Source organism: Budorcas taxicolor, chromosome 13, assembly GCF_023091745.1.
Source record: "Budorcas taxicolor isolate Tak-1 chromosome 13, Takin1.1, whole genome shotgun sequence".
Lineage (NCBI taxonomy): Eukaryota > Metazoa > Chordata > Mammalia > Artiodactyla > Bovidae > Budorcas > Budorcas taxicolor.
Genome location: NC_068922.1, coordinates 20,773,334 through 20,794,842, shown reverse-complemented (window position 1 = coordinate 20,794,842; position 21,509 = coordinate 20,773,334). Strand labels below are relative to the sequence as shown.

Here is a 21,509-nt window from a genome sequence, read left to right as displayed (position 1 = left end):
CTTTTAAAGACCAGATTTCAATAATTATTGGAGAGAATAAAAGATGATTTTGAGCAATAAAGTATGGAAAATAAAATATGTTATAAAAACCCATCTAGTTCTGGGAGGCAGTAAAGCATATTAACTAAAAGCATAGGCTGGAGCCAGTGGGTATGGGAACATCATGGCCTGCCATCTCTTAAATAGTACTGTGACCTTGAACAAATTCCTGAAGCTTTTTCTATCTCATTTTACTCAACTGTTAAAGTGTAGATAATGTCATTATATTCCTCACTGGATGGTTGAGCATTCAGTTCAGTTCAGTTCAGTCGCTCAGTCGTGTCCGACTCTTTGTGACCCAGTGAATCGCAGCATGCCAGGCCTCCCTGTCCATTACCAACTCCCGGAGTTCACTCAGACTCATGTCCATTGAGTCAGTGATGCCATCCAGCCATCTCATCCTCGGTCGTCCCCTTCTCCCCCTGCCCTCAATCCCTCCCAACATCAGGGTCTTTTCCAATGAGTCAGTTCTTTACATCAGGTGGACAAAGTATTGGAGTTTTAGCTTCAACATCAGTCCTTCCAAAGAACACCAAGGGCTGATCTCCTTTAGGATGGACTGGTTGGATCTCCTTGCAGTCCAAGGGACTCTCAAGAGTCTTCTCCAACACCACAGTTCAAAAGCATAAATTCTTCGGCTCTCAGCTTTCTTCACAGTTCAGCTCTCACATCCATACATGACCACAGGAAAAACCATAGCCTTAACTAGAGGGACCTTCGTTGGCAAAGTAATGTCTCTGCTTTTGAATATACTATCTAGGTTGGTCATAACTTTCCTTCCAAGAAGTAAGCGTCTTTTAATTTCATGGCTGCAATCACCATCTGCAGTGATTTGGGAGCCCCAAAAAACAAAGTCTGACATTGCTTCTGCTGTTTCCCTGTCTATTTCCCATGAAGTGATGGGACCAGATGCCATGATCTTCGTTTTCTGAATGTTGAGCTTTAAGCCAACTTGTTCACTCTCCTCGTTCACTTTCATCAAGAGGCTGTTTAGTTCTTCTTCACTTTCTTCCATAAGGGTGGTGTCATCTGCATATCTGAGGTTATTGATATTTCTCCTGGCAATCTTGATTCCAGCTTGTGCTTCTTCCAGCCCAGCGTTTCTCATGATGTACTCTGCATATAAGTTAAATAAGCAGGGTGACAATATACAGCCTTGACCTACTCCTTTTCCTATTTGGAACCAGTCTGTTGTTCCATGTCCAGTTCTAACTGTTGCTTCCTGACCTGTATATAGGTTTCTCAAGAGGCAGGTCAGGTGGTCTGGTAGATTAAATCAATGTAAAGGACTTCAGTGTATAGCATATAGTAACCATCTTACATTATTCTCATTTTTTTTCCCACTGCTCTTACTATTTTTCTAAATATCACATTAAAAGAAAACACAGCAAAATTTACAACCATAAGGACATGGCAATAATGGCTTCCTGAACAGAAGATTTGCATGTTGAATTCCATACATTTTGCAGAAATCATTTAGCTTTAAAACTCAACTTTATTATGTTTAAGATTTGTTTTTTGATGTGGACAATTTTTAAAGTCTTTATCAAATTCAGTACAATATTGCTTCTGTTGGTTCTGCTTTTTGGTTACTTGGTGATGAAGGATGTGAAATCTTAGCTCCTCAACAAGGGATTGAACCCATACCCTGTACTAGAAGGCAAAGTTTCACCTTATCCACTGGGCTGCCTAAAACTCAACTTTAAAATAAAACTCACCTCAACCTCATTGGCTAACTGTTCTGATATATGAACAATAAGCTTCTGGGAAGCCCCTTTAGATATATTAACTCATCTGTTATCACTGAAAGAAGTTTTAGGAAATAGTTCATTTTTCTCCCTTAAACAAAGAAATGCTTCTATAAATTACAAAGAGCATTTTGAATAGTATTAATTATAAAAGTTCACTTCCTTTTTGTGTCTTTAAAAAATGAGTCTAGAGGAATAAAGGGCTATTAGGTATTTGTAGGGAAATTCTCTTGTCCTGTGCCAAACTTTACCTCTTTTCATAGATATTAAATAATTCACCTGAGCTAGCATTAAATATCAGGACAAGTCAGAAGCTAGGAGCTGGACTACTGAAACTAAATAATCTCATGGGAAATTAATTTGTTTTCACTTAGGACTTTTTTGGCAATATGTATCAGAAAACGACCAGCACCATTTTAAAGAGTGCTTTTAATTTTATATGTAGGTAGGTAATTGAAAGAAAGAAACTGACCTAGAAAATAAAGTATGTATTAGCATTGCTCCATAAATCATGAGCCTGTGAATCAGAGGATACTGAAGCCTGAATAGACATCTTATTATTCTGAATATTATTCATTCACTATCCTGAATATTATACATTTAGTATCAGGCTTTTTAGTCTCTATAAAACATTTCTTTCATCATGCAGCTTTCTACTTTGTAGGATGAATAGATGTGAATTATTTGGCTTTTTATCCTAAAAAAGTAATAGGAACATATAATTGAATTTCACCTTGATCTCATCAACTGTATAACATTTTGATTAAACTAACTTTACGTGATGCCCTTCACTAATATACTAATAAAATTAAAGTGTGTTTTATTTAGAAGATAATCTTAATATGCCAATGAAGAGCTCAGGCTTGTTCATTATTTGTAGCAATTGTTTTCCAGTTTACTCATACACCCAACTTTAAATCAGCTGGGGACCCCTGGAAATCATCTAACTTGCCTTCCTGTTTCACATCCACTTCTGATTTCCTCCTCTTACCCCCAGGTCCTGTCCCTTTTCCACAGAGCATATCTTCTAAATTTTCAAAGAAGATGTTATTATCCCTCAGTTTAATACTCTCGGCTATGGGCTGAATATATCCCCTCAGATTCATAAGTTGAAGCCCAAATTCTCAATGTTTTGATTTGGGGAGGTTGGGGTCTTTGGAAGCTAATTAGCTCATGAGCATGGGGTCCTGTGGATTAGATTACTGTCCTTTTAAGAACAGACCCAAAAAAGATGATTTCTATCCGTCAGTTGAGCACACAGTGAGAGCCAGTTATCTACAAACCAGGAAGCAGGTCCACAAGAGGAACCAAATTGGCCCATACCTTGAAAGACTATGGTTTTTCCTGTGGTCATGTATGGATGTGAGAGTTGGACTGTGAAGAAGGCTGAGCACCCAAGAATTGATGCTTTTGAACTGTGGTGTTGGAGAAGACTCTTGAGAGTCCCTTGGACTGCAAGGAGATCCAACCAGTCCATTCTGAAGGAGATCAGCCCTGGGATTTCTTTGGAAGGAATGATGCTAAAGCTGAAACTCCAGTACTTTGGCCACCTCATGTGAAGAGTTGACTCATTGGAAAAGACTCTGATGCTGGGAGGGATTGGGGGCAGGAGAGGAAAGGGACGACCGAGAATGAGATGGCTGGATGGCATCACTGACTCGATGGACGTGAGTTTAAGTGAACTCCAGGAGTTGGTGATGGACAGGGAGGCCTGGCGTGCTGCGATTCATGGAGTCGCAAAGAGTCGGACACAACTGAGAAACTGAACTGAAATGAACTTGATCCTGAACTTCTGAGCTTCCAGAGCTGTGAGAAGGAAACTTCTCTTGTTTGATCCACCCACTTCAGGTAATTTGTTACAGTAGTTCAAGCTGACTAAGACTCTCCAATGACTTTCCATGATTCTTAGATGAAATCTAATCTCTTTACCATCCCTGCAAGGCCTTGAAAGAGCTGGTTCCTACCTATCTCTGATCATTTCTCTCTTTCTCTTGGTTATTTTGTTCCACTACAGTGGCCTTCAAATACCTTCTACTTTTGAGCTTTTCCCTTTAGCTTATTTCCTCTATCTAGAACATTCTTACTACAGTTATTGACAAAATGGATCTTTCTAGTTTTTCAAGTCCAAATTCAAAGCTCATATTTCTCAGAGACACTGTCTTATTAATCAATATAAAATAACTTTCTCAGCAGACTGTGAGTAATTATGTATTATAGGAAACAGTTTAATTTGGTCCGTAGTATTATATCACAAACAGAAGTTTTCATATTAGTGGGTTTTTTTTTTCAATTTGTTTTCTGTCTTCCTCTACTAGAGAGTAAGTTTTTAAGGAGTTAACGTAAGGATGACAAATTTAAATTGGTTCTCATTCACAGTTTTTCACTGTTTTATCAGCTAACGTCTTTGAAAGATTTGTGTTTTCTTTGAGGTAGGTACCGAGACAGGGTGGAGTTAGGAAACAGAAACTAATATATTTCAAATAGAGGAACTTTAATATAGGTAATAGGTACTAAGTTTATGGAAGAGATGAGAAGTCACCAGGGAAATTATGAGGCAACCTATAGATTAGCATGTGCAGGAAGAAGTTTCTCCTCTGAAACCTAAAGTCAAAGGGAGGGAGTAGCGAAGCTGAGTTGCTCAAAGAAGATCGCATTTGTCAATATCCTTGGTGGGAGTTGAATCAGGGAGGCAAGGCCTTCTGGGGGAACTGAGTCACAGATGAGATGTAGTACAAACTCAGCTAGAGAAATTTAGATATAAATATACAGAAAAAGAGAAGAGAAAAAGAGGAGGAAGGCTTGTCTCCTCTTCCTGCCCTGATTTTTGGTCAGTACCTTCCTTTGGTCAAACTTATTCAGGAATGCAGCAGCAAAGGAGTCTGGGAAATGTTGTTCTCTGAGATACAGAACAGAGCACAGAGAGGCAAGAGATACATAACATTAAATACTGTTTCAGATTTGTGCTGACAAGAAACCACTCTAGCACAATCTGCTATTTGATCTCTTTTAGGAATGCCAGGCTATTTTTAGGGCCTCATAGACACTTTAGTGTGGAACTTCACTTTAGATATTTTCGTTGACATATCCATTTGAAAGAATTTATGTTATCAATCTAAGAGATGGTTTATAATCTACCAAGTGCTCCAGAGTCACATTTTCTCTTTATTAACTCAAGAAGTGACCTGTTTATGGATACCCCTGGGCTGTGTCTTTCAATATTTTCAAAGGTGAAGATCCTTTAGAAAGACCCTTGTATATATTTTTCTTACTAGAAAGGCATCATATGCTTAATATAGAAAAATTATAAAATAAATAAGAGTAAAAGTAATGAAAACAATCTTTTCATCTCACCATCTAAAGAAAATTACTCTTTTCATTTTAGTGTATATCCTTCCATATATTTTTTCACATATATATATATACACACACATATATACTTATTTATATAGATTAAGGGATAGTCCCATGTTAAAATATGTGAAATTAGATATATTTTTATATTATATTCTTGAATACATATTTCCTAATTTGGTTACTTTGGTTATTAATGAATCACAAATGCTTCTCTTTATTATAAATTATTCATTTACAGAATTAACTTCTCCACAGTATTTCACTGTAAGAGTGAATGTACTATATTTTACCAATTCTTAATATTTGACATTCAGGTGGTTTCAAATATTCCTTTTTATAAACAACAGTGAGATGAAGACACTTATAAATAAAACATCATGCATATGTATCTTTATTTCCTTATATTTATAGATGTGGAATATTTTGGTAAATAATATAAAAATTATAAAGCTTTTAATTTCCAAAATGCTCTTTATAATTGCATGCTGATAGCACTGAATGTCTACTTATGCACATCATGGCTCAATACATATTATCATTTATTATAGTCTTAACTTTTTTAATATTAAAAAGAAGTTCTTCCTCACCATAAATCTAGATAATATTATTTTGGTTACTTTAGACAATATATTCACAAAGGTGGGTTTTCAGACCCTTTGTAAGAAGCTAGCTGTCCATCAGTCTTGTCAATACTGTAAGTACAGATGATTCTTTCTAAGGCAACACACCAGCTCAAATATCCCTGCCAAGGAAATTTTATAAAATGTGACACTGTTATACTCAAATTAGAAATTAGAAAAAAGAAAAACAGTTGCCTGTGAAAGAATAGCATGCAGCTGAAAAGTCTCACTTTAAAAGAGTGGAAAGAATAGGTTTCCACTTCATTGATTTGTTCACATAATATAAAAATATGGTATACTCAGGGAGTTTTTCAGACTGGGAATAACTCAAGATTAAAAGCAACAGTTGAGAAACAGACTGCCACTGTTACTGTGATCCATCAGAGTCATGAGGATACATTAAAAAAACAATTTTTCCCTGGGTTTCTGTAACAGGAATTTTCCAATAGCAAGTAACAAAGAGAACTTTACTGACTCAGATAAAGCAGGCTCCGGGATTTAAACAGAAACAGTTCTGTCTTCCTTCTTTAGGTCTCAAATTCCCTTGTGTGCTAGCTTCTTTCTCAGATAATCTCTCTCCCCATATCAGGAAAGATGGTCTCCAAGAGCCCCAAATTTAGTCTACTTCTTCTTCTTTTTTTTTTTTTTAATTTCAATTTTGATGATTATTCACTTTTTATTTGGGAATATTATTTTATTGAATTCTCCCAGTACATCTTAGTCTTGTCTAAGCTGGATCTAGTTACTTTATTTTTTTTTTCTTTTCTTTTTTTTTATATTTTAAAATCTTTAATTCTTACATGTGTTCCCAAACATGAACCCCCCTCCCACCTCCCTCCCCATAACATCTCTGTGGGTCATCCCCATGCACCAGCCCCAAGCATGCTGTATCCTGTGTCAGTCATAGACAGGCGATTCAATTCTTACATGATAATATACATGATAGAATGCCATTCTCCCAAATCATCCCACCCTCTCCCTCTCCCTCTGAGTCCAAAAGTCCATTATACACAGCTGTGTCTTTTTTCCTGTCTTGCATACAGGGTCATCATTGCCATCTTTCTAAATTCCATATATATGTGTTAGTATACTGTATTGGTGTTTTTCTTTCTGGCTTACTTCACTCTGTATAATCGGCTCCAGTTTCATCCATCTCATCAGAACTGATTCAAATGAATTCTTTTTAACGGCTGAGTAATACTCCATTGTGTATATGTACCACTGCTTTCTTATCCATTCATCTGCTGATGGACATCTAGGTTGTTTCCATGTCCTAGCTATTATAAACAGTGCTGTGATGAACATTGGGGTACATGTGTCTCTTTCAATTCTGGTTTCCTCAGTGTGTATGCCCAGCAGTGAGATTGCTAGGTCATAAGGTAGTTCTATTTGCAATTTTTAAAGGAATCTCCACACTGTTCTCCATAGTGGCTGTACTAGTTTGCATTCCCACCAACAGTGTAGGAGGGTTCCCTTTTCTCCACACCCTCTCCAGCATTTATTGCTTGCAGATTTTTGGATCACAGCCATTCTGACTGGTGTGAAGTGGTACCTCATTGTGGTTTTGATTTGCATTTCTCTGATAATGAGTGATATTGAGCATCTTTTCATGTGTTTGTTAGCCATCCGTATGTCTTCTTTGGAGAAATGTCTATTTAGTTCTTTGGCCCATTTTTTGATTGGGTCGTCTATTTTTCTGGAATTGAGCTGCATAAGTTGCTTGTATATTTTTGAGATTAGTTGTTTGTCAGTTGCTTCATTTGCTATTATTTTCTCCCATTCAGAAGGCTGTCTTTTCACCTTGCTTATATTTTCCTTTGTTGTGCAGAAGCTTTTAATTTTAATTAGATCCCATTTGTTTATTTTTGCTTTTATTTCCAGAATTCTGGGAGGTGGATCATAGAGGATCCTGCTGTGATTTATGTCTGAGAGTGTTTTGCCTATGTTCTGCTCTAGGAGTTTTATAGTTTCTGGTCTCACATTTAGATCTTTAATCCATTTTGAGTTTATTTTTGTGTGCGGTGTTAGAAAGTGATCTAGTTTCATTCTTTTACAAGTGGTTGACCAGTTTTCCCAGCACCACTTGTTAAAGAGATTGTCTTTACTCCATTGTATATTCTTGCCTCCTTTGTCAAAGATAAGGTGTCCATATGTGTGTGGATTTATCTCTGGGCTTTCTATTTTGTTCCATTGATCTATATGTCTGTTTTTGTGCCAGTACTATACTGTTTTGATGACTGTGGCTTTGTAGTAGAGCCTGAAGTCAGGCAAGTTGATTCCTCCAGTTCCATTCTTCTTTCTCAGGATTGCTTTGGCAATTTGAGGTTTTTTGTATTTCCATACAAATCTTGAAATTATTTGTTCTAGTTCTGTGAAAAATATGGCTGGTAGCTTGATAGGGATTGCCTTGAATTTGTAAATTGCTTTGGGTAGTATACTCATTTTCACTATATTGATTCTTCTGATCCATGAACATGGTATATTTCTCCATCTATTAGTGTCGTCTTTGATTTCTTTCATCAGTGTTTTATAGTTTTCTATATAAAGGTCTTTAGTTTCTTTGGGTAGATATATTCCTAAGTATTTTATTCTTTTCGTTGCAATGGTGAATGGAATTGTTTAAGAGAGAAAAATCAAATCAATAAAATTAGAAATGAAAATGGAGAGATCATAACAGACAACACAGAAATACAAAGGATTATAAGAGACTACTATCAGCAGTTGTATGCCAATAAAATGGACAACGTGGAAGAAATGGACAAATTCTTAGAAAAGTACAATTTTCCAAAACTGAACCAGGAAGAAATAGAAAATCTTAACAGAGCCATCACAAGCACGGAAATTGAAACTGTAATCAGAAATCTTCCAGCAAACAAAAGCCCAGGTCCAGACGGCTTCACAGCTGAATTCTACCAAAAATTTCAAGAAGAGCTAACACCTATCCTACTCAAACTCTTCCAGAAAATTGCAGAGGAAGGTAAACTTCCAAACTCATTCCATGAGGCCACCATTACCCTAATACCAAAACCTGACAAAGATGTCACAAAAAAAGAAAACTACAGGCCAATATCACTGATGAACATAGATGCAAAAATCCTCAACAAAATTCTAGCAATCAGAATCCAACAACACATTAAAAAGATCATACACCATGACCAAGTGGGCTTTATCCCAGGGATGCAAGGATTCTTCAATATCTGCAAATCAATCAATGTAATTCATCCCATTAACAAATTGAAAAATAAAAACCATATGATTATCTCAATAGATGCAGAGAAGGCCTTTGACAAAATTCAACATCCATTTATGATAAAAACTCTCCAGAAAGCAGGAATAGAAGGAACATACCTCAACATAATAAAAGCTATATATGACAAACCCACAGCAAACATTATCCTCAATGGTGAAAAATTGAAAGCATTTCCCCTAAAGTCAGGAACAAGACAAGGGTGCCCACTTTCACCCCTACTATTCAACATAGTTCTGGAAGTTTTGGCCACAGCAATCAGAGCAGAAAAAGAAATAAAAGGAATCCAAATTGGAAAAGAAGAAGTAAAACTCTCACTGTTTGCAGATGACATGATCCTCTACATGGAAAACCCTAAAGACTCCACCAGAAAATTACTAGAGCTCATCAATGAATATAGTAAAGTTGCAGGATATAAACTCAACACACAGAAATCCCTTGCATTCCTATACACTAAAAATGAGAAAGTAGAAAATTTAGTCTACTTCTAGCCAGTGACTTGCAACACACAAGACAGAGAAAGCCTCTGGTAAACATCGCATCAAATCCTGGAAGTGACTATAATTGGTTCCGCTTGGGTCCCCTGTGGAGGCGGTAAAAAGCCATGGGGACCGTCAAACCTACCAAGACAATCTGGTGTTGAGGAGGGCACTTTCTCTACAAAACCTGCATGTCAGCCTTATTGCAATTCCCCTCCACTATTCTTTCCAGTAGACCTCTCTGAAGACAGCTGAGAGTATAAAAACAATAGTACACTTAATGGCTGCCTTCCAGTTAGAAAAAACTGTAATCACTATTTTAAGCAAGCTATCAGAAATCATGACTTGAGACCAACATTTTCATTTCAAAGACTGTTTGCAGAAGCATGGCTAAAAACAGTGGGCTGTTTAACTAGGTAACTCAACTTGCTGACTGTCATAGTTAGGATTTAACCCGTGAATTTGGGGAGACAAAAACAGTCAGCCTGTAGCACTGACTGATCAGCTGGTGAATAGCTAAAGCTGTACAAATGTTAGTTTTGAATCGAGAAAGCAACATTTTGTTAGAAAGTGGCTGAAATCTCTGTGCATTCTGTTGAAAGTTTTCCATTTCATATTTCCTTCTGTGTGAAACAAATAACCACTGACTACTGTCCTCTTCAATTGCAGTATCTATGTTTTAAAATATCAGTGAAAACAACATATTATAGAGTCTTTTTAAGATCAGTGTTAAGGATGAAATTTAGCATAAGCAAAAGGCTAACCTGCTGAATATTTATATACTACATGTAAAAACAAAAAAAAATCCAAAAATTTTTAATGATGTACAAAGTAGTCGCATGTATCTAAACCGTTAAAAATGAATATCTTTCTTTGTTGTTTTTACTGGTTTCTCTTGAGGAAAACAGATATTCCACTTTCTTGCATGCTTTCATTTTTACTTGATAAAGAGCTTGCTTTCCCAGCAATGGCTAGAATTGATAAGGCTTTTTATTATTTCTCTCTTTCCTTCATATTTCTCCTTAGATGTCTCTGAGTAATGCAGGAAATATGAGCAACAACACTGTCAGATTTTTGAAATCTGACAAGGATGTCAGATTTTTGAAATCAGATTTCTGGTCAATTGTGTAATCATGGAAAAGTTATTAAGCCACTTTGAGTTCAGTTCCTTTACTGAAAATTTTGGGAAAGCTAAACACTACCTCTTTAGGTCAATGTGAGAATTAAAACTACTAACACATATAAAGTTAAAATAAATAGCCAGAAAGATAGGAATCACTTAATAATAGCTGTTATTATTTACAAGGGACAATGTTTGAGATAATGACAAAAAATTCCAAATTGTATATTTATCCCAACAACAAATGACTGCATAATTTCAAGGCAATATCGCTACATGTTGTGTTCTGATACACAATCTTTTCATTAGAAATTAAGATTTCAAAATTGGCTTCTAACAAGTGAAACTTTCATTTATTGATCTTTCCTATAAGAAGTATAGAGGCAGCAACTTCTTTATTTAAAGACATTAGCATTTGGTGTAGATTCTTATATTCAACTAGTTAAAAATAAAGCAGGCACATTGTTTTCAGTGTGAGCTGATAATATACTTATAATCTTAAGTGTGCTTTGCTTTTACTTTGGGGAAGAGAATCCTCTCCATTACTATCCTTCTTGTCACATTTCTTTATTGTTCCTATCTAAGTTGTTATTAGAAGATACATGTAGAATGTGCCCATAACCTTTCACCTGTAGATAATCTTTTAAATAGCATGCACCATAATTGAGTTCAGGTGGCAGCCATGAATGAGAATCTTGAATGAGATTAAGATGAATGATAGAACTGCTTGCCAAAGTCCCATTGCCCCAGAAAGAAATGAGAAATTAATAGATCAGGATTGGTGTTGTCTGGCTATCAAAAAAAGAGGGAAATGTTTAAACCCATGCTCTGAATATGTCAGTGAAAGACAAATCTCTGTCTTCTCTTTGTACCTTTAAGACTCCTGTGCTCCTGGGATCAACCATATAGAACCAGAACCGAACAGCACACGTTCCGAGGCTTGCTGGGAAGTATTGGGACGTGGTGATTCTTGCAGTGTATCCTTCTTTGGGGCCAGATGAGTTGACAAACAGGAAGTGTTGACCACTACCTTGAAACAGATAAACAGTTTTTATTTAGTGAAATGATTTATTTTGTAGCATGATGTAGAATAGATTTAAATCGTGTGTGAATCTCAGTTTTCCCCAAACATACACAGGCATGCACAGAGAAAATTAAACACAACTCACTTTCTATCAATTATATATCAACAATATTGACTTCTTTAAACCAACATTAAAAAGAGTGTCACCATGATTATGTAATTCACAAATTCACCTTGGTATGTGACTTTCGCATAAAGATGATCAAATATTTCATTGACTCTGAAAGTATATTCCTTTTCTTCTACATTGCTCAAACTTGTCTGTCAATTTCAAGCAAATAAAATATTTCGTATGCTGCATGTAGAACAGGTATGGAGGGTGTTGGGACTGATTGATACTGTATGTTATTTTTGGTTGTTCCAGTTCTCACACTGACCAAAGTAGCAGTGAATGGCAGGCAAGAACTGCAAAGTGAAATGTAATTCTGAAATTTACCTTGTTATTTTTCTGAACAATAGATAACTTCTCAACTACATTAGTATGTGAACGATCTCTCAATTTAAACACAATTGGATTTTCTTTTTCTGCAGACATCATCAAAATGCATCACAGTTACTACTCCCTCTGTGGCTTTTACTAGGGAAGAATGAAATGCACATATATATATATATAAATACTTCCTCAGGTTAATTATTTCTTTATAGTTCTGAATGAAGTCTATTAAAATATTCTTTAGTTACAAGTATTTTTTCTTGTGGATTTCTCAGTATTTTTAGTGAGAAATATGTGTGTAAATAATAAATTGTGAGTTAACAGTATGCCTTTTCCAGAATGTGATATAGTTGGAGTCACACAGTACATAGTCATTTTAGATTAGCTTCTTTCAGTTAGCAATATGTACCATTTAAGGTTTTTCTGTTTCCATTTGTGACTTGCTAGCTCATTTATTATCATCACTGGATAACATTTCCTTATATGCATGCACCACAGTTTCTGTATCTATTCACCTATGAAGGACATCCTGGTTTCTTCTCAGCTTTAGCAAATGTGAATAAAGTTTTTATAAGCATTAGTGTGTAAGTGTTGTGTGGACAGAAGTTCTCATTTGTAAGTACACCAAGGTACACAACAGCTGGATCTTACAGTAAGACTAGGTTTAGTTTTGTATGAAACGGACAATCTATTTTCCAAAGTTGGCAGCCCCACCAGCAATGAATGAGAGTTCCCATTTCTTCTCATTCTTATCTGCATTTGGGGTTATCAGTGACTTGGATTTTAGCTACTGTAATAGGTAATACTGATTCGTGTTCTCTATTGAGGGCAAGTCTTGTTAGAGAGAACAGACTGTTCTGGATAAATGGCGACTTTTCTCCTCCACCAGCTCAAAGCAGAGAGGAGTTTTCTCTGATCTTTACTGTGAGAAATGGTAGGGCTCCTGAAGTTAAAACGTAAACAAGTGTGAGGACCTCTAACACTGAATCTCCCCCAGGATTTTTTAATCTCTCAAATGGGTGCACATTGTTGTTGTTTAGTTGCTAAGTCATCTCCAACTCTTTTGCAACTCTGTGGACTGTACCCCATGAGGCTCCTCTGTCCATGGGATTTCCTAGGCAAGAATATTGGAGTGGGTTGCTATCTCCTGCTCCAAGGGATTTTCCTGGCCCAGAAATTGAAACTGCGTCTCCTACATTGGTAGGCAGATTCTTTTCCACTGAACACCTGGGAAGCCCAGTGCACATTGAGCCTAGAGGACTTCGTCAGTTAGGAATTGGAACTTCCTCCCACAGTTCTGATTCCTGCAGAGGTTTCTGCTCTTGAGCTTCTGCTCCAGGAAGCTATGATGCTGTTTCTCCTATTTGTCCCCAATTTGGAGGCAGTGGTTTGTCTTTGACATCAATTCTCTAACAGATCTAAAAGCACTGTTGATTTTTAGTTTATTCAGCTTTTTATCTTGTTAGGAGGATAGTAATAATGACTTCCAAATGACTTACATGTCAGATGAGAAACTGAAAGTGACTTGTATATATTAAAAAAACGTATTCCTTTCTGAAAGTATTTCTCTTCATTATGGACCCTTTAATGTCTGGCAAAATAAAGAAAAAAATCTTATCCAAGAAAAATAACCAAGAAACATGAAGTATGAGTTATTGCAGCAAGATTCTCCTCAATACAAAAGAGTGGTGGGAATTCCCTGATGGTCCAGTGGTTAAGAAATGGGCTTCCCAGCCAGGGGACTGGATTTGATCCCTCGTCAGGGAACTAAGATTCTGCATGCCATGACTAAGACCTGATGCAGCCAAAGAAGTAAATAAAGTGTTTGTTTAGAAAAGAGTGGTACTGGAAATAATTCAAAATGTTTCCCTATTACATCTGTGAATGGTCTTTTATCTTCAATGTTCTATGAAATTTATTTTATGTGCTAGCAAGTACTGGATTAGGAAAATTGTACACAAGATTTTAATCCAAAAATGAAAGTTTTCTTTCACATTTCATTGCAAGGATGTCACTCGCTTGTATTCTTATTTGGAAAATGAAGACATATATGTGGCATACACAACCAAGGTATACCTACACTTCATCTGTCAAACCTACTAAGAACTGTGACTTATTCATTAAGAACATGCATTCTTTTACCCTATGCTATTTTGATTAAATAAGAACATCAAAGCTTTCCCTCATCTTATTACATTTTACACCCTTGATGACTTATAATTAGCTTAAATAATTACTCTTTTATATAGTTAAGACTTTACTGAAAACATAGTGGATGTAAAGAAATAGACTTGATCGAGTTCCAAATAAGGTAAATTAATGCTAACTGTCTGGGCTGCCATTGTTAGCTCATGCAAGAGGTGGCTTGGCTCTGTCATAGGAGTCTCACTGTAGGCATGCTCTCAGCAGGGAGCAACTCTGGTTGCAGGCTTTGTGAATGAGCACGTGGTGTGGCTGTGGCTGGTATGTAAGCCCATTATCAGTGTTCCCACCATGGGGGTGGGTCCAGCAGCAGCCACTTTGTTGGTGAACACACTGGGTGGTGGGCTGTATCACAGAATCCTATGTACTCTGCAGACAGCCCCTAGGGTGAAGCATGCTGGGATCCCTTTCCAAATGGAGTATTCCAGTCCCGCCTACCTCACACCACAGCTTGGAGCTGGATCTGAGCAGATAGGTCCTGGGAGAGTCTTGCCATATAGGCAGTCCAGTTTCTAAGAGGCAGCACAACCACCTCAATCCCCATAGCCACACCTCAGGCCCTAGCACCAGCCTGGCATTATGTCTTGTATAAACAAAATGGAGAAAGGGATGCAGCATTTGGGCTGTTTCTGGGTAGAACCGAGGACCCCTGCATGGTCACTCAGTGCACAGGCTCTCTGAGCACACAGGGCTCACTTGCAATCGTGCTCACCTTCCTGGGGACAGAACACACACACGAGCAACAGGCCCTTATCAAACCTGACCCTCAGGGCCTCTACTCAAACAACTGGGAAGCAGACCCCATCCCTGACAGGTCTGTGACAGCCACACATCAAAGAGGTCCGACACAACTTCCAGACAAGGCTTTTGTCACCACAACACCAGCCACACCCCCTATCAAAAGGGTGACAGCCAGCACACCATTTGGATGTATGCCTGTCATGACTTGCAAACAGTGCTTGCACCCAAAATATTGGACTCACACAGTCTGCACAGGGATGGTCGCACATGAAAACAGCCCTTCGGGACCACAGTGGTTAACTGTTTCTCCTGAATTTACAGAGACAGAGAAATTTGAGAAAAGTAAAAGTGAAGGAACTATTTCCAACTAAATAGGCAAGGCTATGGTTTTTCCAGTGGTCATGGATGGATGTGAGAGTTTGACTGTGAAGAAGGCTGAGTGCTGAAGAATTGATGCTTTTGAACTGTGGTGTTGAAGAAGACTCTTGAGAGTCCCTTGGATTGCAAGGAGACCCAACCAGTCCATTCTGAAGGAGATCAGCCCTGGGATTTCTTTGGAAGGAATGATGCTAAAGCTGAAACTCCAGTACTTTGGCCACCTCATGCGAAGAGTTGACTCATTGGAAAAGACCCTGATGCTGGGAGGGACTGGGGGCAGGAGGAGAAGGGGACGACAGAGGATGAGATGGCTGGAAGACATCACGGACTCGATGGACGTGAGTCTGAGTGAACTCCAGGAGTTGGTGATAGACAGGGAGGCCTGGCGTGCTGTGATTCATGGGGTCGCAAGGAGTCGGACACGACTGAGTGACTGAACTGAACTGAACTGAGACAGGAAAAATCCCCTGAAAGAAGAAACAATGAAACAGGCCTTTCCAGTCTGCTAGGCACCAAGTTCAAAAAGGAGGTGATAAAAATGATAAAGGAATTAAAGATTATCAATAGCTGAAAACTTCCCTAACACCCAAAACAATTAAGAAAATGGTGATAGAAACATACATATCAACACTTACCTTAAATGTAAACAAGTTAAATGTTTAAATGCTTTAAGCAAAGGGCATACACTGGATAATGGATAAAAAAGCAAGGCCTGTATGTATGCTGTCTATAAGAGACCTCCCACTCCAGATCTAGGGATACAAACAGACTGAAAGTGAGAGGATGGATAAACATATTCCATGCATATGGAATTCAGAAGAAAGCTGCAGTAGGAATACTAAGACAAAACAGACTTTAAGGACTGTTATAAGAGACAAAAAAGGACACTACATAATGATCAAGGGATCAGTCTAAGAAGGTATAACTATTGTAAATATTTATGCCCCCAACATAGGAGAACCTCAATATACAAGGCACATGTTAATATGCATTAAAGGAGAAATTCAGTAACACAGGAACAGTGGGGGATCTTAAACCCCAATTTCATCAATGGTCAGATCATCTGGACAGAAAATCAAGAGGAAACACAGGCCTTAACACACCCATTATAAGCAGAGAGACTTGATATTTATAGAACATTTCATCTGACAGCAGGAGACTACACATTTTCAAGATACATGGAACATTTCCCAGGACTGGGAACATTTCACACACTGGGTCACAAAGCGAGCAAATTTAAAATTTAAAAATTCTTAAATTCAGGACAATTGAAATCATATCAAGCATATTTTGTCACAACACTATGAGATTAAAACTCAAGGGGGAAAAAAAAGCTGTTTAAAAAAAAAAAAAAAAACATGTGGAGGCTAAACAATGTGCTACTAAACAACCAGTGGATCGCTGAGAAAAATAAAGAGGAAATAAAATACCTGGAGACAAATGAAAACAGAAGCACGATGATCCAAAACCTGTGGGATGCAGCAGGAGCAGTTCTAACAGGGAGTTTCATAGTAATAGTCTAACCTCTGGAGAAAGAAAGATCTCAAACAACCCAGCCTTACACCTAAAGCAACTGGAGAAAAGAGAGCAAAATCCACAGCTAGTAGAAGGAAAGAAATCTTAAAGATCCAAGCATAAATAAATGAAAAACAGATGAAGAAAACAATAGAAAAGATGAATGAAACTAAAAGCTGGTTCTTTGAAAAAAATAAATTTGATAAAGCTTTTTCAATAAAACATGGGAGAGAGCTCAAGTCAGTAAAATTAGAAATGAAAAAGGACAAATTACAAATTACAGTGGACACTGCTAAAATAAACACCCATAAAACACTACTATTAAGCACCTGCTGCTGCTGCTGCTGCTAAGTTGCTTCAGTCATGTCTGACTCTGTGCAACCCCATAGACGGCAGCCCACCAGGCTCCCCCGTCCCTGGCATTCTCCAGGCAAGAACACTGGAGTGGGTTGCCATTTCCTTCTCCAATGCATGAAAGTGAAAAGTGAAAGCGAAGTCGCTCAGTCTACATACCGATAAAATGGACAAATTCTTTGAAAGGTACAATCTCCTAAGACTGAACCAGCAAGAAACAGAAGATATGAAAAGGTCAATTGCAAGTACTGAAATAGAAACTGATTTTAAAACTCCCAACAAATGAAATTCCAGTACCAGATGGCTTCACAGGCAAATTTGATCAAACATTTAGAGAAGTGTTAACACGGGTCCTTCTGAAACTATTAAAAAAAAAAAAAATTGCAGAGGAAGGAACATTCCCAATCTCATTCTATGAGGCCACCATAATCCTGGTACCGAAGCCAGGCAAAGACACCACAAAAAAAGAAAATTATAGGCCAAGATCACCAATGAACATAGAAGCAAACATCCTCAACAAAATATTTGCAAACCTAATTTAACAATATGGGCTTCCCTGGTGGCTCAGATGGTAAAGAATACACCTTCAATGCAGGAGACCTCGGTTCAATCCCTGGGTTGGGAAGATCCCCTGGAGGAAAGCATGGCAACCCACTCCAGTATTCTTGCCTGAAGAAGCCCCGTGGACAGAGATGCTTGGCGGGCTACAATCCATGGGGTCACACAGACTCAGACACAACTGAGCAACTGAGCACAAGCATGCAATCTTTTTATAAAATGATTCCACATTTCATACTTTAGCTCTTAAATAGTATGACATACATAATGAGATTGATGAACTTCGATCTCACGAAAGCAAACTATGTTTAACTCAGACATCAAATATATTTCTTTCCATGTTTAATGCTAACATGATGCTGAAGATTAAATATTTAGGGCAGTGGGGCAAAAAGTATTTGTGTTCATTGACATGAATTTAATCTGTTTTACAAAGTTGGGAACTCTTATTTAAAACTGGTATTGTAGTAAATTATTTTTCTAACTACAAAAATACACTGAAACTTCACTAATTCAGATGTTTCTCTTGAATAGTTTTAATCATATAGTATGTAGTTTCAAATGTAAGTTTAAAGCTTGCCCAGAAACCTGAGTTCATTCTAACCAAGTTCTCCATTCTTGGTCTTTGCCTACTTGCTTCTAGAGTGACTTTGACTACAGCTTCCTTAGTGTCTCAACATCTCTTCTCATGGCATCTCAAGTGGGAAGTTACATCTCAATTTTGTTTATTAAGTAATTCAGTGCAAACAACTTAGTATTTATTGGTATCTAACAATATTACAGGCATTTGAAAACTAAAACATACAACTGAAAAAATTCATTTCATTCTTAAATAGCCACAATTAACGTTCTATCAGAGTGTGCTTCCACTGGGCACTGCACACGTTCTCAAACCTTGAAATCAGATTGAACAAAATCACCTTCACTCCTCATTCCACATTTATTTTCCCAGGACTTAACTTTTTCTTAAAGCAACTACTGAAAAGCAGTTTATCAAAGATACAATATGACTGAAAAGAATGTAGGACAATCTGCTGTTTGTATTTTAGGGTTATATCATGGAACTCAGTGTAAAAAAAAAAAACAAAAAACTAATTCACTGGGAATGATGATAATCCAGCATTCCACTGCAGTATATATTATTTCAGTACAAGACAAACAATGCCACATAAGGCTCAACATCAAAGGTAGCAATTCCAATTATTAGTTAGGGGACTCTGGGTGAGCTTTCAGAGCACACCCCACCTAGCCTCTTCTGATTTGCATATCCAATTTTGGTCTTACCAAATGAGAAAGTCAATTCCTGTGTGATGTATTTGTACCTATAAATGTATAATTTTATCCATTTAAAAATTTAAGATTGCAAAACTGTGCATAGCAATTTAGAAGCCACCATTGCAAATTTGGTCTTTGGGGATTTTCAATTCTGGAACTCAAGCATATCTAAGTTTGACTTTGCAAGTGAAATAGACTTGTTGCAATGCTATATTCCACCCCCTCCCCCAATCCCAGTGGAGAATCATAAAGGTGAAAAGTTGCTAAGCCTCTTAAAATTATTAATAGAAATGTATAAATTCTCTGAAAACTAGGTACTCTATCACAAAATTATAAAATGTTACATTGAATTATACTTTCAGAAATAGACTTGTTCTTTATCTAGCAAGCTCAGACTAGACATGCTTTCATACATTTATAAACTTTCAGTTGCTTCATTGAGAGCTACCTATTTATATCTGGAAAAATCCTTGGGGAGGTCAATCCAGCCTCCTTCACAAAGTTCAGAACTTGTTAAAGCAGAAAATAAAGGTGCAAAGTTCCAATTACCACAACATAGTTAGAATTTAACAGTAAATCATTAAACCAGCATTATTTAAATGTAACTGTGTGGCATGATCAAGCATTCACTCATGGGACAGATTTCCATAGAAGGGGACTGTTTTGTTCATTAATTTGATTTTGAACGATTTCATAACTTTCTACTGGGCATTTAACAAGCTACTTAACTTGGATATAATAGATCAGAATGCATCCAATTAAGTTTGTAAAATCTAAAACATTACTACATGTAATACTGTAGAACATGGGCATTCATTAAATATTATCTGAATTTTACCTCTCCTCAGATGCTATGCCTCCTGATATTTCTGTACCTTTTCAGTTTAACATTTCAATTTTGCTTGTACCAGACTAATGATTACAAATTATTAAAATTCTAAGGGTATAGCTTTTCTATTTCACATCTTAACTAGCTAAAATAAAAACTGGACAGAAATTTCTCATTAATGTTAAATTCTTTACCTTAAAAAGTTTAAAGAGTTGCACATGTTTTCAAAAACTGCCTTAGTGTCAAATAGGGCAAATTCATCATCAAAGTATATTTTGTTCAAATCATTAATGTTTCTTGACATTAGAGGCCAAAATACACTAGCCATATTCAGAATCCATCACCATGCTTCATGAACATTCTTTTTAAACTTTGATGTCTGCAGAAAGTAAAGATTCTAATTTGTCTTGTAGATGTTATTAGCTACAATTTTGAGTTTTTGAAAATGTTTCATTGAGTTATTATGCCATAAGGTAATATATTTGACATGTCTCTTTAAAATAGACAGCTAATACTTTTAAAAGAAAGCTGCATTTTTAAAGCTCCAGTGCCCTCAGCAAAATGATACTCATTTGCACTAGGGTCAAATCATAAAAGACAATTTCTCACTTCAAGTGTTCTGAATTCACTCCCTGCTTTAAATTGTAGGCAATTTTCATCTTTTTTTTCTTGTTCATAAAATAGGCTAATGGTTTTTTTTTTTTTCTTTCTTTTTTAAATGCAATATGTCTCTCTTTCAAGATAGCAAATTCTCCCTTCCTCAAAGTCAGACTTACTTTGTTTGGCTCCATATCCTCTATAATTTCTACCTGTCTCTCACTCTAAAATAGAAGGGTGCACAGGACTAACAGTTGAAGTGCCATCAATCTCTTTATGTACTTTCATTCCCTCCCCACACCAGATGTTCAAGGTGCTAGCTATTTGCATCTGCAAGTTTGACTTTTGGACTCAGAGGGAGAGGGAGAGGGTGGGATGATTTGGGAGAATGGCATTCTATCATGTATACTATCATGTAAGAATTGAATCGCCAGTCTATGTCTGACGCAGGATACAGCATGCTTGGGGCTGGTGCATGGGGATGACCCACAGAGATGTTATGGGGAGGGAGGTGGGAGGGGGGTTCATGTTTGGGAACACATGTAAGAATTAAAGATTTTAAAATTAAAAAAATAAAAAACTATATTAAAAAAATAAATAAAGGCTGTGAAATAGAAACATACTCAGAGAGACAACAAAAGTTTCCTCAAAGGTGTCAAAATGGCAACCACAGATATGGCGCCTCTCAAGTCAAGTGAAATCTGCTCATAGTATTTAACAGACACTGTCACTGCATCACTTCCTGAAGAGCTATGCACTGAATATTTTTGACATTTCTTCATTTTCACTTTTTCCAACAGTTTATTCTTTAGGCATTATTCTCTTGAGAGTCATTATTACCTATTTTTTAAAACTCCACTTTCCAGCAGAATGTCTCATTTCAGCACTACTCTCTATTACCAAATTGAGTGCTATAAACTTTCCCCCTCAGGATCT

At 37.0% G+C, this 21,509-nt stretch overlaps 1 protein-coding gene across 1 annotated transcript in view; it reads right to left on the bottom strand.

The window, feature by feature from the left end:
- The window catches only part of MALRD1 (MAM and LDL receptor class A domain containing 1), a 603,405-nt gene that overhangs the window by 151,588 nt on the left and 430,308 nt on the right, over nucleotides 1-21,509 (bottom strand). The window contains exon 33 of the mRNA XM_052651192.1: nucleotides 11,480-11,637. Coding sequence (XP_052507152.1) covers nucleotides 11,480-11,637 — 158 coding nt within the window. The remainder of the gene's footprint in view (nucleotides 1-11,479; nucleotides 11,638-21,509) is intronic.